The following is a 17,944-nucleotide window of genomic DNA, read 5'->3' on the forward strand; positions in this document are numbered from 1 at the left end:
TAATAGGTATGAAATATTGTGGTGTTATTCAGTAACTAGAGTTTTTTTTTCTGCTACAAACTAAATCTGAATAAGTATAGTGTGAGGCAGGGAAATTGAGTGAATGGTTGCTACAACAGAGATTCAAGTAGAGTTCTGTGTGAGGTATTGTGTGGGTAAATATTAGAAAGCGGGTATGAGTGAATGACGCATGAGTCTGAACAAGTATGAATGAAACAGTTAATGCTACCAAACAATAGAATTTTTCGGTAGGTTTGTGAGGTTTACTGTTAATTGGTATCACGCATACATTTTCTATGAGGAATCGGTATTAAATTGAGGCGTGATACTAATTGAATGTTTGAGATGTTGAGAGTAAGAGATGGACAGTTGGACGAACGTGACGACAACTTTGCACCTATATAACAATGAATTCTATTTTCCCCTAAAACAAGGCACTGAAAATCCACCAATAAACGCCAAATTTAAATTATATTTATCTGCCTTATTTTTTTATTTTTATTGAATTTTTTTTTATTATTAAATTAATAATATTATAATTATATATAAAAAAAAAAAAAAAAATTTTTTTATTTTTGATTGAATTTTTTTTAATTATTTAAGAAGGTTAAATACGGTATCACCTTAGGTGAACATACAGGATTTGTTTTTTTGTATCATTCTACAAGTAATAGACAAGTGAGTTTTATCGATAACAAGAAATTTAAGTAAGAGTGGTAAATAGTTCCTATGGAGCCCAAACCAACAGAAGAGTTAATAGACATGTTAGCAAGTAGTACCGGAACTAGGTCCAAAATACGAAAAGCTACGAAATCAGCACAAGTAACTGAGTTAGAAGCGGTACCTGACAAAACTGCACAAGCGCGTAGTAGTGAGCAGGCTCAGTTAGTTAGTTCAGGTACAAATAGAAGGCCAAAAATAGGGAAAATAACCCAAGCTGAAAAAGATTTTGGAAACAATAGTATCCAAAGATCACTGAGTTTTGACAGCAAAATAGACCACTTGTTGTTATTGGAAAGTAGTGAAATGAATCAGCCAGCTAATCTGAAAGGGAAAGGGGAAGATCAATATCGAGAAACCTCAACAGGTACAGATACAGGACGCAAGTCTGATAATGAAGAAATAATGAATTCAGTAGCTGTAATGATGAGGCAGCAACAAGAGTTTTTATCGAACTGCATGCAAGAGATGAAAATGGAAGTCATGACTCTAAACAACCGTCTACGAGAAGTGGAGCAAAGACCTAATCGGACCCCGCAAAACTACTTAGGTAACCAGGAAATCCAGCGGGAGCAGCACTCAGCATTTCCAATAGAAAGAGAGATGAGAAGAAGTGTGGATCTAGAACGGTGGCATTTGAAGTTCGACGGTTCGAATAAAGAAATGACAGTAGAAAGCTTTTTGTTCAGAGTCGAGAGAATGAAACAACATTCAGTTACAGATCAACAACTTCTCACGGACTTCCATTGTCTGTTGACTGGTGGAGCACTAAAATGGTATTGGCAACAACTAGAGTACCATGAAGATAACCGATGCTTCGATTATAGGCAATTCAAAAAGGAGCTATTGGCACAATTCAAATCTGCCGAAAGTTACTACGACATCATAAGGGAAATCATGGATCGGAAGCAACAACCCAACGAAAACTTCGAGCAGTATTACGCCGAGATACATAGCCTGACGTTCAAACTGAGAAAGAAAATTCCTGAAGTGGAGTTGGCAACAATTATAAAAAATAACGTTAAGCCAGGAATAGCTAGTCTACTATTCGCAGCGACATTTCTATCACTAGCAGAATTAAAAAAGGAATGTATTAGGGCCGAGAAAATGCTAAGGGAAAACAAGCTCCGAGGTAGGCAGATTAGTGAAATCGTAAATGAAGAAGTAGATAACGGTGAAGTAGACAAGCATTCACAATGGGACTTAGAAGCGTTCAGTTCTCCACAGAACAGACAAGGCGAAAATCAACAGCGTGGGCATTTACAACAGAGAAATAAGGGGCAAAACACGCTTGGAGGTAGAATTGAAACCCGTCACCACGAGACAACAATCACGAGCAACCATGATGCAGGTACCATGTGTCCATCTCCATTCCACTTAAATTTGTGTTATTCTTGTGGAATGCCATGTGATTTTTACATCATAAATGACAATATGGAACAAGGGTCAAGGTGTAGGTCATCTTTCCATGACATGTCGTGCTTTTTATGTAAATAAAGCTATTCCTATTGCAGATATAACAAGAGAGAGGGAAACGGCTGGAGGACAGTGGCAACCGGGGCCCAGTGTCGCCAGAGGCAAGACCCGGAACGACGGTACAAATCATAAAGCGAAACCAATCCTTGTTAGCAAATCCAGTGGCAAAGATCAATAAACCTAAACCAAAATTTTTACACCAATGGAAGATAGAGTATGAAATAATAAAGGAAAAAATTTTTAATGAAGAATTAATGAAATCGAGAAACAATAAAAGAAGTTTCAGGAAAATACAAATTTTGCGAAGAAGACAGCAATTAGTAAAGGCATGTTTGAGGAAGGTCATAGGCACGATAGTAACACTGGAAGGAGATAATAGGATGTACGTTAGGACCAAAATCAATGACGAAGAGGTAGTAGCACTATTGGATTCAGGGGCAATGGCAAACTGCATAGGACAAGGAGCCTTGGACTTTTTAAAGAAGAAACCTAGTAAGATAATAAGAGTAAAAGGTAAATCTATTAAAACAGCCAACGGCGGCGAAACCCCGATAGTAGGTGTAGTAACTTTACCAGTCCTTTGGGAGGAAGAAACAAAAGACATGGAATTTTTAGTAGTCCCTTCATTGCAGCAGCAATTCTACTTAGGTATCGATTTTTGGAAAGTGTTCGACATACCAATAATCAGCAAGCGGACACCCAAAAATTACCTTAGGGTGGCAGTGTCTGAATTGACTCCGCAGTCATCAGACTTACTAGTCACGTCAAAACAACACGAAATGTGTAGGAAGCAAATAAACATGCTAGTGAAGGTTGTTAAAGAATTTCCATCGTTTAGTGAGTTAGGTCTAGGAAGCACAACAGTAGAAACTCATACGATAGAGGTAATGGATGAACATATACCTGTGAAACAGCGCCACTACCCGATATCTCCGTTTGTCCAGAAATTAATGTACGACGAATTAGACAGAATGCTGAGCTTAGGGGTGATTGAAGAAAGCAATAGCAGTTGGAATTCTCCGGTAACACTGGTAAGGAAAGAAACCAAAAACAGGCAGTGCTTGGATGCCCGGAAAGTCAATGAGCGCACAATCAAGGATGCATATCCGTTGCCTCATATTGAAGGAGTCTTGAGCAGACTACACGACACCAGGTACATTTCCGCAATCGATTTAAAAGATGCGTTCTGGCAGATTCCGCTGGAAAAAAAATCCAGAGAAAAGACAGCATTTGCAGTCCCGGGAAGACCCCTATATCAATTCACTGTGATGCCATTCGGGTTATGTAATGCGGCGCAACGCATGTGCAGACTCATGGACAAGGTCATTCCAGCAGCGCTTCGAGAACGGGTGTTTGTATATCTAGACGATCTACTGGTGTGCTCAGAAGACTTTGAAGGACACATGCGTCTATTACAGCAAGTGGCTGGGTGTCTGAGCAAAGCTAACCTGACAATTAATGTTCAAAAGAGTAAGTTTTGTCATACTGAAGTTAGATATCTAGGGTACATCGTAGGGAATGGGACAATACGAACTGATCCGGCAAAAGTAGAAGCGATGAATATTTTCCCTGAGCCAAAGACAGCGAGGCAACTTAGACGGTTTCTTGGAATGACAGGATGGTATAGAAGATTCATAAGAGATTACGCCACTATTGCAGCACCACTACACGATTGCTTGACTAAAAATAACCTTATTAAATTCGCTCTAACCAACGAAGCAAGAATAGCGTTTGAGAGATTGAAAGAAAGTCTTACGACAGCACCAGTACTTACGAATCCGAACTTCCAAGAACGTTTTTATATCCAATGTGACGCTTCTAAAGATGGAGTGGGAGGAGTGTTATTCCAAGTGAATGAGGCTGGAGATGAGCAACCGATAGCATATATGTCGTCTAAACTAAACAAAGCTCAAAAGAATTATAGTGTGACAGAACTGGAATGTTATGCTGCAGTACTCAGTGTAAAAAAATTTAGAGCGTATGTTGAAGGACTTCCATTTACGGTCATAACGGACCATGCGAGTCTCAAATGGTTGATGAACCAGCGTGATTTATCAGGCAGACTAGCGAGATGGAGCTTGAAACTACAAGCATTTGACTTCAATATAGAACATAGGAAAGGTAATCAAAACATTGTTCCCGATACACTATCAAGGATGTTTGTTGACGAGATAACACAAGACACTCGCAATCTAGATGTTGATTTGCAGTCACCTTTCTTTGCAACTGATGAATATAAGGCACTCATCGAAATGGTAACCAAAGAACAACAACGCTTACCTGACCTGTGTACCTCAGAGGGTTATGTATATAAAAGGACAGATTTTCGAAGTGGCGACCCACTACAAGAGGATAGTACTTGGAAATTATGGGTTCCATCTGAATTGCGATGGTCATTAGCAGAACGAGTACATGTATCACCATCATCTGGACACGGAGGGATGCAAAAGACCCTGGCAAAATTAAAGGTAAAATATTTCTGGCCAGGAATGGTTGGTGACATTCAAACACTGATAAAAGAATGCGAGATTTGTAATACTTCTAAGGCATCAAATAGAATGAGAAAACCACTAATGGGAATGCAAGCCATAACCGAAAAACCATTCCAACGTCTGTATGTGGATTTCATGGGACCTTATTCTAGGACTAGCACAGGTAATACGGTGATTTTTGTAGGGCTAAACCACTTCTCAAAATACGTATTTCTTAAACCGATGCGTGCAGCTACAGTCCAGAATATGATTAAGTATCTTGAGATTGATGTTTTCCACACATTTGGTGTACCAGAATTCATGCATTCTGATAACGGGAAACAATTTATTTCAGAAGCCTTTAAGTCATTCTTGCAAAAATATGGAGTGAAACACATCCGAACTGGATTTTATTCTCCCCAAGCCAATGCTGCCGAAAGAGTAAATCAGTCAGTACTTCAGATCGTTCGTTCTTATATACAGGAAAACCAACGAAATTGGGATCAGTATGTAAGTGAGGCAGCATTTGCACTCAGAAGTGTAAAACACAGCTCGATAGGTATGGAACCATATATGGCAGTATTTGGGTCACATATGATTCAGCATGGCGCAGCATATGAGATAATGAGAAAGCTGAGCTCCATACAACAATCCGAATTTGATATATTAGAAGCGACAGACAAACAACTACTGATGCGAGAGAAACTGAGAACAGAATTGAAAGCAGCTCACCAAAGATCTGGAAGAGTGTATAATCAACGAAAAAAGGAAATTCAGTTTAGAGCAGGGCAAGTAGTATATAGACGCAACTTCAGAGAAAGTAAACAAACTGATGGTTATAACGCGAAGTTAGGAAAGAAAAACGTGAAGTGCGTGATTTTAAAAGCAATAGGTTCTTCGCTATATGAGTTAGGAAACATGAATGGGGTTAGTATCGGGGTATACTACGCGAAGGACATCTTTTGTCAGTAAGGAGTAGAAATCGGGTCATAACAATTAAATGCCTGGCTAGATCAGTCGGCAAAGGATGAGACTCTGCAACTACCAGTCTATTTTTTTTTACGAGTCCGTTCCATGTTATATAGAGATATAACATCGACGGTATCGAGCCTGTCATGTAGGCCTGGGTAGGGGTAAACGAAGAGTTAATAAAACAACGTGAATATTAATGACGTTAACATACCTTGAAATTTATGTGGCTTCCATGGGTACTTCAGTTATTTTTTTTTATTATATCGCCGACATTGTCAATATGTTTTTAATGTGACCACCAACAGTATTCCTCTTGCGCATAACTATTAAGTATGCTGTTCACTTTTTTTTATTATATAGTCCACAAGTAATTTTTTATAGAATTTAAATGTGTTATATTTGCGCTCACTATTGAAAGAATTTCAGTTTATTAAATTTACAACGTGCATTGCGCGCACGCTATCAATGAAAATCGAAGTAAACAAAAGTGGTAAACAGAGAAGGCGAAAAGTAAAGCTTCTACGTTCAAGTCTCGTTTGTTTAGTGCAATGTAGTTAAGGCGAACTTCACTAAAGCTTCAGTAAAGCTTGACTTAGTGAGAGGGGATAGTATTGCCAAATCCGAATAACCACTCGAAATATCTAAGACAAATTGTAGCTTTATTGAAGAGGAGAAAAAAAAAAAAAAAGAAGAAGCTTTATTAGAGGTTATTACCCTTAAGCCAAACAAGGCCAGCTAACGCAAATTAACGAAAGCAAGCTTTGGTAACAGGATCACTAACGTGATAGAAAATTTATCAGTTAGGCGAGTTGGATATAAAAGCCATAGCAGACACGGTGATGGTTCTCTTTTTTACTTTGCTGTTTGTTCCTTAACGTTCGAAATTTAAAAGTTTTTTTTCGATCAAGTGCTAATAAAAATCAAGTTTCTTTAAAAATCTAAAAACGTTCTCAATTATATCATTAACATATATATACAATTAAAATTTAAAAGAAAAAAAAAATGTGAATGCATGAGTGTATGATTTTTATGCTAAATAATGAAGAAGTTTTTTTTTGTTCTTAAATATGCTTAAACAATAGTGGCATATATATATGTGACATACACGATAGTGTAATATATATATTATTTTCTTTGCAAATATACTTGGTAAATTTTCGCTAAAAGATTTTGTTTATTTTTTTTCGACGGACTTATTGAAATTGAAGCAATTAATGTCCGAAAACAAAGATATTATGACAAGTCAAGAGTAACAAAAATTAATTTAAAATTTTGAAGTGATGCATAAAAATCATCATTGAACAACAATTACAACATAATAAATAAAAATTTTGGGTTTTCTTACCCCAAACTCAAAAAGAAAGAAATACGTACAAAAATTTGATAAAAGACAAAAAAAAAAAGACGAAAACACACAAAGAAGCAGAAATAAAGTTATAAAGCTGTTTTGTGATCAAATTTTAATGCCTATCTTGGTGATGTCGCGGATTGTGAAGTGATGAACAGTGAAATTGGCAGACATGACCGTAAGGATATTAGATCGGAAGTAAAATACACTTTTGTTGAAAGGATTCAACGGGATCCATACACACCGTTAAGGCACAGCGGTGTACAGGTATTCCTGTACTAAATGATTTAGCTTGTACAGAAACGTACATGCCTGTATTCATATATTTTTTTATTTATTTTCTTTAATTATATATATTCCATTGTACATTGTAAACTTTTATTATACATTAACTTTTATAAAATTGTGAAGAATGTATACTTTTGAATTTAGTTGAAAAAAAAAAAGTTGAATTTGGATGTTAAAAAGATTGTCTTAAAAGTTGAATTATATGAATTATTAAATATCATCTTAAATTGCATATGATATAGGTATAAAAAAAAAAAAAAAAATAAGAGTAAACAGAAATAGTAATAATATACATATAATAATTGTATATATTATATATACATATAATATATAAGACATATAATTGTTTGTCCGAAACACATTTAAATACATATATCTATATTTTTTTTAATTATTCATAAGTTTCAGCTAGGTCAACAGCAGCGTGGGTGACGTTATTCTAGCAGCTGTAAGGTAAGACACGCGAACTTGTGTAAAGAGAAATTGTTACTTTGTTTAAAAATTTAGTTAAAAGATTTGGTTGTGTATATTTTTTTTTCTCTTATTTTTCTTGGTTTTTTTATTATGATTTAATTAGTTAGGTTTAAGATTACTAAGATTATTATGGTCATGACTTTTGTTGAATCTAATAAATAAAAAGAAAGAAAAAAAAAAAAGAAAAGGAGAAGAAATTTTTTTTTTGATGGAATACTCAAATAGTATGCAGGAGTAAGGTTTAGTTATTTGGCGGTGGTGGAAGTAAAATAGAATGTATATAAGTTGCAGAGTGACCGAGTGAATGTAGTGTGAAAGATGATCTTCCACAGCAAACCGGTGACATGAATTTTTGTTGATATCCGCGATTGTTGCTGAACGTGAGAAGAATCACCCCCAAAACCGGCGAGCATACCGGGCTGGCCACCATGTCACCGCTCCACGTTCACTGCAGTGTTACTTCGCCCACCGAAGACCGGACACAACACGTTCCATAATCGGATTGAATGAATAAAGAAAAACCTAGTGGTAGCAACAACATTAAATCTTGGAATTATAAAAAGAAGAGATCTGTTGGAACGGACAGGCTGCAAGCAATTATAAAGGTACTCAGGATATTTAGTAATTTTCAATTTAAACAGAATTAGACAGATTCGAATATTTAAATACTGCTCAATGTCACAACCCAGTTTAGCGTCTCTATAAACTGTTAGATGATCAAAACGTTGAAGGCCGTGGATGTATCTAGTACTGCAGTATCCTACAGTTCTCAGTTTAGCAAGGGACTCGCAGTCAAGTTTACAGTACACCAAGTTATTATAGGCAATATTAGTTGTTTGACCAATAAGCCACGGACATGGACAGGGGTATACTTAGCAGATAAATTCAAATATCTGAGGCAAATAAATGATTTCTTAACAACATGATTGATATGATCAGAGGCATGTGACTTTGAATTCAAAATAAATCCTAGACATTTAACTGATGCACTATATTTAATAATTGAGTTTCCAATAGCTACCGATGGTAATTCGTCTAAGTTTAATTCAAACCTAGTAAGCGGCAATATAATGGTTTTATCTGCATTTAGCAGCATATGGTTTTTAACTGCCCAGCGATGTATGCATGATCTTTGTGACAAGGTCATTTAAATTATCACTCCGACACGAATGATACATTTGTATATCATCAGCATATCCATGTAGCCTCGAAAATTGACATACTGAGAAAACGTCATTAACGTCTCAGTTAAATAACTAAAAATAAATTTAAAAGCTAAACTGGAGAAGTGAAACTTATTTATGAGCTTTTTACAGAGCAAAGCGTGATCAACTCGGTCAAATGCTTTTGAAAAATCTAGAAGACATAAGTAAGTAACCAAATCCCTATCATAACTTAATCTAATATCTTCGAGGACTTTCAATATGGCAGGCGCACAACTATGACCTTTTCTGAAACCCGTGTAACGACACGGATTTTCCCGTTTCGTTATAATTTATGCTGGGGTATCCTCAGTCTTTTCCAGGGGGTCGCTACAAATAAATTTATATTCGCGGAGACAGGACTTCTCAAAATAAAAGTAATGTGTGTTAAATTTTAAATGTAGATTTATTTAAAATATTATTAATTCATGAAAATAGTATTTATAAAAAAGGAATTTAGTTAAACGTAATTATGTAAACTTGAGATTACTAATGTGTACAATTCAATGACATAGTATTTTTTTAAAAAAAAAAAACAAAGTAAATTCATTAAACGTGATTAAACTTGAGAAACTTGAGATTATTTCCTGGTATTCTGCTGTATCTGGAGGTTGTTCCTTTGGAGCTCGGTGATCTCTAATCTGGTTCCGTGGTTTGTATCTTCGTATGATTACTTGCTCAATGCGTACCTGTGTGGGACAGAAGGGTTAGTGTATATATAAAAAAATATATTTCCTTGTTCGGTTATAGAATATCTATACAATAGTGTCCAAGTGTCTTGACTTAAAACCGCCCATGCACTTGTACACAATTATATATATATTTTAGTAATTTATACAACTAGGCTTAAAACCGCCACTGTGTCAGACAATATTTTTTATATTTATTTATTTTATATTTTGACATACAATGCCACCGAGTGATCATACAAGACTCACTAAAATCTTAGAAAATTGCGCCTTATTTTATATGCATTTCTCTTGAACTTTTTGTGTAAAGTACACAAAGCTTAGAGTTGATCTTAGTTGAACTTACTGCCCTTAACACTTTTGCACAAAAGCTCCCTTGTGCATCTTTTTGCAGCGAATTGCATTCTGACATTTTTGACGTTTGTAAATGTTTGTTTACATTTTTATAAAAAGTGGCGGTGCTCATGGTTTTATTTTATAGTTGAATTATTTATAAATAAAATAATAAATAATTTATAAATAAATTATTATTTATTAATTTAAATAAATTTATGTGGAAAAATAATGAAGGTATGTTATATGGTTATTTTTATTTATATACCTTTTGTATTTATTATTGAAATGTTTTCTCCTAATTACAGATTACTTCACGTATTTTGTTCAAAGTGGTGGTGTTACTAAATTTATGTAGGTTGGAAATTATTACAAAATTTCCATCCTTACATTTCCCTCCTTCTCCGAGGAAAATTAATTTGCCACTATCTGCCTGCATGATTTCTGTGCCGTTTCTTTGGGCTCTTGAATATTTTGAAAAATTTATCTTGGTGTATACTAACAAGATCATAGTCCTTCTGCTGAAGTACATCTAAGTTATTCATCGGCTTCTGCAATTTTTGGGTGCTGAATGGTTTTGGAATTCCTAGACTTAGTTCCTGTACTTGTATCAGAGGATTGTCTATCTTATCCTTCGGACATGCGGAATCATTTTTTTCTTCTTCTGGCTGTTGCTTTCGTTGACTATCGTGGTTAATTGAAACTTGTTGCAATGATTGTGTCGGACTTGGGGTTTCTTGAGTCAATCGAACTCGTCTGGTATGATCTTCGATTACTGTAACCTTTCGTTGACCTTGTTGTGTTTCAATATCTTGAACTTGATGTTGTTCTACGTATCCTTGTGTATCTTGAATTTTAACTTGTGTTATATGGTGATTCCTCGTTGGACTGATTTTTCTTGGTTGATTAGCTACCTGTGAATTTTCCTTGCCCGGACTTGGATCTCTGTGCCGTTGAATCTTGTATTTTTGCGCTTTGATTACGATTGGTTCTTTCTGTCGTTGTACTTTCTGTGTTTGAGCTTGTAATATTTGCTGAATTGGGTTGACTCGCTGTTGTTCGGATACTTCGGGATTTTCTTTGATAAATCTTGGTTTTAACTGGCTTTGTAGTTCCTGTATTTCGACTGGTAACATTTCATGGTTTGATGTGACTCGCTGTTGTCTATATATTTTGGGATTTTCCTGGATGGGTTTTGAATCTTGCTGTGGTCCACACGTTTGAATTTGAACTTCATTTGGAAGTTTACCTACTTTGACCTGATTCTGATTGAACGATTTTAGGTTTTCTTTGAAAGGCGTGGCACGTTGCAGTGTTTGGTGTACTGATACTTGCTTCGTTTGACTTTGAAATATTTCCTGATCTGGTGTAACTTGTGCTGGCTTAAATACTTCGGGATTCTTCTTTGTAAGTTTTGGGTTTACTTGTCGTTGTGTTTCTTGCACCTGTGAATTTCCTCTGATGGGCCTAATATTTTGTGATTCTTGCTTTGGTTCGCATGGTTGGACTTGCAGCATTTGTTGAACTTCTGTGACTTGGTTTCGATTGAATGGTTTTAGATTTTCTCTTACTGGCATGACATGTTGGATATTCTGCTGAGTTGATACTTGGTACATTTGATTTTGAAATATATCTTGATCTTGTATGATTCGTGCTGTTACTTGCTTAGCTGTCGGCTGGTTGCGGTGCTGATTACTTCTCTGCTGGTTGAGAATAGGTGACTCGGAATTTGAACTGGGAATAAGTTTATCTTGTATCGGCATAGTAGGTACGCGTCTTACTGTATTTTCCAATAACATCGTTTGTGGATATTCAACTTCTATGCGACCAACTATCACTTCCTGTCGAACACCGCGTCGACTCATTTTATCCTGTTCTGCGCGAAGTTCTTCGAAGTCATCAGCTAGTATTGTTAATTCTGTTAAGCTCGTAAAGTCTCGACGTTTGATGTACATTTGGTACTCTGTGCGCATGTTTCGGTATATTTGCTCCAATTGCGAATCTTGGTTTATGCCTGTGTGTCGCATAAGATATTTGATTTCCAGTACATAATCTTTAAAACTTTCTTGTTCCTTCTGAACTCGTGCTCGCACCTCGTCTTCTAATCTTTTGAAATATCTAGATGAAAGAAAAAATTTTAGAAAGTCTGTTTTGAAGCTTGACCAGAGGTTCCAATGCTTATTGTTGTTGCGGTACCACATCAGTGCTTTGTCTTCAAGCAGTATAGGCATCATTCTGGGAACTAAATTCACGTTGATGTCGTCAAGGTCTGCTACCTCTTCTATGCTTTCCACAAAATCTATTGGATCTATTCCTCCATTGTACTTTACAGACCATTTTCGTATCCGCTCCACGCTTTGAGCATACGATAAGGCCATGATGTGCTGCTTATGCGAACGTCTTGTATGTTTCTCTGTTGAACTGGCTTGAATTGGACTACGGATGAAAGTATTTAGATTTTATCTTTTGATCATGTTAGCTTGTGCCATGGTAACGTGGATATTACTTTGATTTAATTTTGAGAAGTCTGTCTGTCCCTGCTCGGGCGCCAATTGTAACGACACGGATTTTCCCGTTTCGTTATAATTTATGCTGGGGTATCCTCAGTCTTTTCCAGGGGGTCGCTACAATAAATTTATATTCGCGGAGACAGGACTTCTCAAAATAAAAGTAATGTGTGTTAAATTTTAAATGTAGATTTATTTAAAATATTATTAATTCATGAAAATAGTATTTATAAAAAAGGAATTTAGTTAAACGTAATTATGTAAACTTGAGATTACTAATGTGTACAATTCAATGACATAGTATTTTTTTAAAAAAAAAAAACAAAGTAAATTCATTAAACGTGATTAAACTTGAGAAACTTGAGATTATTTCCTGGTATTCTGCTGTATCTGGAGGTTGTTCCTTTGGAGCTCGGTGATCTCTAATCTGGTTCCGTGGTTTGTATCTTCGTATGATTACTTGCTCAATGCGTACCTGTGTGGGACAGAAGGGTTAGTGTATATATACAAAAAATGTATTTCCTTGTTTGGTTATAGAATATCTATACAATAGTGTCCAAGTGTCTTGACTTAAAACCGCCCATGCACTTGTACACAATTATATATATATTTTAGTAATTTATACAACTAGGCTTAAAACCGCCACTGTGTCAGACAATATTTTTTTATATTTATTTATTTTATATTTTGACATACAATGCCACCGAGTGATCATACAAGACTCACTAAATTCTTAGAAAATTGCGCCTTATTTTATATGCATTTCTCTTGAACTTTTTGTGTAAAGTACACAAAGCTTAGAGTTGATCTTAGTTGAACTTACTGCCCTTAACACTTTTGCACAAAAGCTCCCTTGTGCATCTTTTTGCAGCGAATTGCATTCTGACATTTTTGACGTTTGTAAATGTTTGTTTACATTTTTATAAAAAGCGGCGGTGCTCGTGGTTTTATTTTATAGTTGAATTATTTATAAATAAAATAATAAATAACTTATAAATAAATTATTATTTATTAATTTAAATAAATTTATGTGGAAAAATAATGAAGGTATGTTATATGGTTATTTTTATTTATATACCTTTTGTATATATTATTGAAATGTTTTCTCCTAATTACAGATTACATCACGTATTTTGTTCAAAGTGGTGGTGTTACTAAATTTATGTAGGTTGGAAATTATTACAAAATTTCCATCCTTACACCCGATAGATAAGGAGATAGCAGATGAAAAACGTTTAGATGATTACGAATCTGTTCAGACATTATCGCAACTAAAACGCTTGTGTGAATTATACACGCACCCCACCAATATTTTCTGAAAACCAACATTGATGCTTATAATAACGAATTCAATGTCGGACTCACCAGACATACATACCAAATTACTTTTTAAATGAGACTTGCAATAAATTGCCACCCCACCTCCTCTCCTATCATGGCGGTATAAAATATGATTGTTCATTGAAAGATATAAGCTACTGATGTCGCTATTAAACCAAGTTTCCGACACGCATATGATATCAACATCGGAGTTTTCAAAAACAGTCTTAGTGTAGTCAAATTTCACATCAGTTAGGCTTCTAGCATTAAAATGTATCATATTAAGACCGCAATTTTGTTTACTTAATATATTTATTAAAGTTTTGTGGTTCATCAAAGTTGATAATCAATTCTTTCAGCTTCCACTTTAAGTTTTCTTTGCAGGGTTTTACATATTAGATCCCTGGAATCATGGTCTATGTCGAGATCATTCAGATTTAGATTTTTCTTGGCTACAGTTTACACATCTGTTAAAGCTGTTTTTACATTCTTTGTATATGTGACCAACTTCACCGCATTTTGGACATACATGCTCACTTTCCTTACAAACAGTTGCTTTATGGTTAAAACCCCAGCACTTGTATCATCGCATTACATTCAAGTTTTCGTACACTATGCATCGTTCCCAGCCAATATTAAGTCTACTAACACTCATAACTTGCTTGAAAGCTATGCCATCTAATTCAACCAACGCGTTAAAGATGTTTTAATTTTTGAACGACTCATATATTTTCAAGACTTTTATAAATTTAATCTCCATATTGTTTTGATTTCTTATTACTTGGAGAAATTTATCATTTTCCAAACGCTCGCTCATGCCGGTAATAAGGATTTTAGGGTTTCGCATAGCAGGTGTCTCAATTTCATAGTTCTTACCTAATTTCTTTTTAATTTCTTTTGCAAGAATTTCTCTCTCTTTTGAGGTTACACACTTTATTGTTACCCTTCCATCATGTTTAGAATAAAAACCACAGACCTTAACATTAAACTCTGATGGATTTATTTTAGTTTTTAAATCATTTTTAGTTGCTTCACTTAATTGCTTATTTTTAGGTTTTAGCGTTACTGGAATATTCGGATTGTTTTTCATCTTTAATTTCGCGGCGTACGTTTCGCTTTGAATTTCATTATTTTTGATGGTTTTTACTAATTCAGCACCTAATTCGTTATCATTTTTAGTCAAATTATCAGACAAGTCTATTACTTTTTGCTCAAACGAAGCCAATTTTTTTTCATATATTTCTTGCACTGCCATAAGAGAGGTGACTCTGTCGGAATACTTAGATTCAATTGCTTTTAGTAAAGATTTAATTTCACTTTCATTAATTTTTAGTGATTCCTTGAATTCGCTTTTGTATTCTTTTAAAATGTTCGTATTTTTAGTTACACTTTCTTGCATTTCTCTTAAAGCAAGGTCTACATTATGTATGTATTGCACACAGTCTTCACATATAAAATGTATCATTTTATTACTTAAAATATTTATATTGAATTGTTCTACTCCTGAACATTTTGGAGCAGTGTGATATACATGGACACACACACCTGAACATATTAGACCCGTCTCACCATGGATTCCTAAATCACACTTATGGCATTCTTTCATATTTAAGTCATATATATTATATATTTAAAACAATATTTTAAATAATGTATTTGATATTAACTGACTTTACCAGCAGACTATATTTTCTTCGACTTATTCAATTACACAATTGCACTTAACAATTGCTTTTCTGAAAAAAGAATGTACGTTTCACAATACTTATTTTTATTTATATTTCAAGCTTTATAACTTTAATTGCTGTCTATATCAGCTGTTTTAAGTATGTGTATAAAAACAAATGAAATCAAATTGAAATACGCGCAAATTATTTTGCAAAGTAAATAATTTATTTGGCTAGCAGCACAATTTATTAAGTTCGATTTTAATAAAATTTAACACGCCCGGCGCAAAAATCCATCATTCTAGGTGACTATTCTCAAATTCTATCAAGTTAATTACAAATTTAACAATTATTTTTATCAAGTTTCAGACTTTTACTCGGACAACAACAAAAGCAGGACTTCTCTAGGTAACATTCAACTATTATTATCTTAGAAAAAAATCACAAAATTTTTCCCGAGATACGGGTTGTAATCGGTTATGTAAATACCGAAAATACTTTATTGACAAATAATTTTATTCTATTCGTTACAATTACTTCATTATTCATTTATTTATATTATTTTTACGCGCAACTAGCGTGGTTTCACATTTGTGTGTCATTTCCGTTCTTCCTGTCTCTCCTGCTTCGTATCAATTGTCATTCACCTTTCATGCTGCCTCGCAGGGTTGCATTCAGCTCAATATTACTCAGAGTTGCTTTTTCACTGTTACATTCCGCCGTCCTGTGAATCTTCGCAAGATTCACTAATCTGACAAGCGGCTGGCTTGGTGGCTGGACGAGTTAGGATACCATTCTTGGTCTGTACGCGGGCTGATCTAACCTGACCGGTCTTGGACGGAAACACTTCAACAATTCGACCCTTGAGCCATTGACCTCTTGGTAGCAGATTGTCACAAACGATCACAAAATATCCAACCTTGAGGGGCACCACCTCCTTACACCATTTAGGGCGTCGAAAAAGTTGAGGCAAGAACTCCGTAGTCCATGGTTTCCACAAACGGCTGTTTATATCTTGGAGGATATGCCACTGTTTACCGAGGCTGATAGGTATGGCATCATTATAGTGTGTCTGTGTACTATTGGCACAGCCTAACAAGAAATGATTTGGTGTGAGTGGCTCCTGCTCGCTGTGCGTCAAAGGAATGTCTGTAAGCGGTCGGCTGTTAATGATGTTTTCAGCTTCAATTAGTGCTGCCCATAACGTTTCCACTTTCGGTGCTTCTTCTCTGATTGACTTGAATAATAGACGTTTGATCATTCTTATAAGGCGCTCCCAGCAACCATCTGCACTGGGATTCTGCGGACAATTGAATATCCATTCAATTCTAAGTTGAGTGGCTTCCTCACGTATATCATTAACATCAAGAAACCTTTTATCAACACATAATTCTCTTTGTGCCCCAATAAAGTTGGTGCCATTGTCACTACACATTCTGACTGGCGTACCACGACGGTTAATAAAACTGCGGAAACATACTAGGAACGCATCAGTTGATAAGCTATCGACGATGTCTATATGTACAGCACGTACTGTTAAGCATGTGAATATGACAGCCCAGCGCTTCTCACGGCGACGACCAATATTAACATGTAATGGTCCAAACAGGTCAACACCTGTGTATGAGAACGGTCGTACATACGACGTTATACGGTCGACTGGGAGCTGACCCATTAACGGTGGCGCTGGCTTGGCGGCTTCAAGGCGGCATTCCATACAATTGCGTTGGACTGATTTCAAAAATGGCTTGGCACCAATTATCCAGAACTTTTGGCGTACAGCGTTGATAATGGTAGCTTGATTTTGATGTTTGTAGGCAACATGATAGTGTTTCATTATTAGTTCGGAGACGACATGGCGTTTCGGCAATATAATAGGGAGTCGAGCTTCAAGAGCCAGATATATGTCTTCGTCCAGGCGACCACTGGCACGAATAATTTCTTCGTTGTCTACGTATGGCGTTAATTTGTAAAGTTTGCATTTTTTGTTAAGAGGTTGTTGAAGCTTAAGTAAACTCTTTTATTCCGAAAAACAATCCTCCTGTACCAGTTGCATTATAAATTTTTCGGCTTCATTGATTTCACTTGGTAATAACGGTAGCAACGATGGCTATTTTGTTCTTGACGTAAAAAGGTTGACCCTTTTAACCAAATGTAGCCATTGTTTATTTTAGGCACCTCTTTGGCTCTTGTTGCAGCGTCAGAAGGGTTCATCTTAGTTGGCACCCATCTCCATTAGTCTTCTTTCGTTGAGATCAATATTTCAGCTATACAATGCCCAACAAATGGTTTGAATCGGCGATTTCTTGAATTTACCCAACAAAGAACGGTTTTGGAATCAGTCCAAAATACTATACGGCTTATGTTTATGTCATGTCTGTCCACCACCAGCTTTGATAATCGAGTAGCCAAGACTGCAGTCTGCAGTTCCAACCTTGGCATGGATAGGAGTTTCTTAGGCGCTGTGCGAGTCTTAC

General features: G+C 35.6%; 1 protein-coding gene across 1 annotated transcript; it reads right to left on the bottom strand.

The window, feature by feature from the left end:
- Nucleotides 1-16,176: 16,176 nt before the first annotated feature.
- On the bottom strand, nucleotides 16,177-17,304 carry LOC119664557. The gene has a single exon (XM_038074031.1). It carries the CDS (start codon nucleotides 17,302-17,304, stop codon nucleotides 16,177-16,179), a length of 1,128 nt encoding a protein of 375 aa, XP_037929959.1.
- Between the last annotated feature and the right edge of the window lie 640 nt (nucleotides 17,305-17,944).

The sequence above is a fragment of the Teleopsis dalmanni genome, chromosome 1 (genome assembly GCF_002237135.1).
Source record: "Teleopsis dalmanni isolate 2A chromosome 1, ASM223713v2, whole genome shotgun sequence".
Lineage (NCBI taxonomy): Eukaryota > Metazoa > Arthropoda > Insecta > Diptera > Diopsidae > Teleopsis > Teleopsis dalmanni.

Bases quoted from the DNA above. Each gene is read 5' to 3' on its own strand.
- LOC119664557 (XM_038074031.1), bottom strand. From the start codon at position 17,304: ATGAAACACTATCATGTTGCCTACAAACATCAAAATCAAGCTACCATT.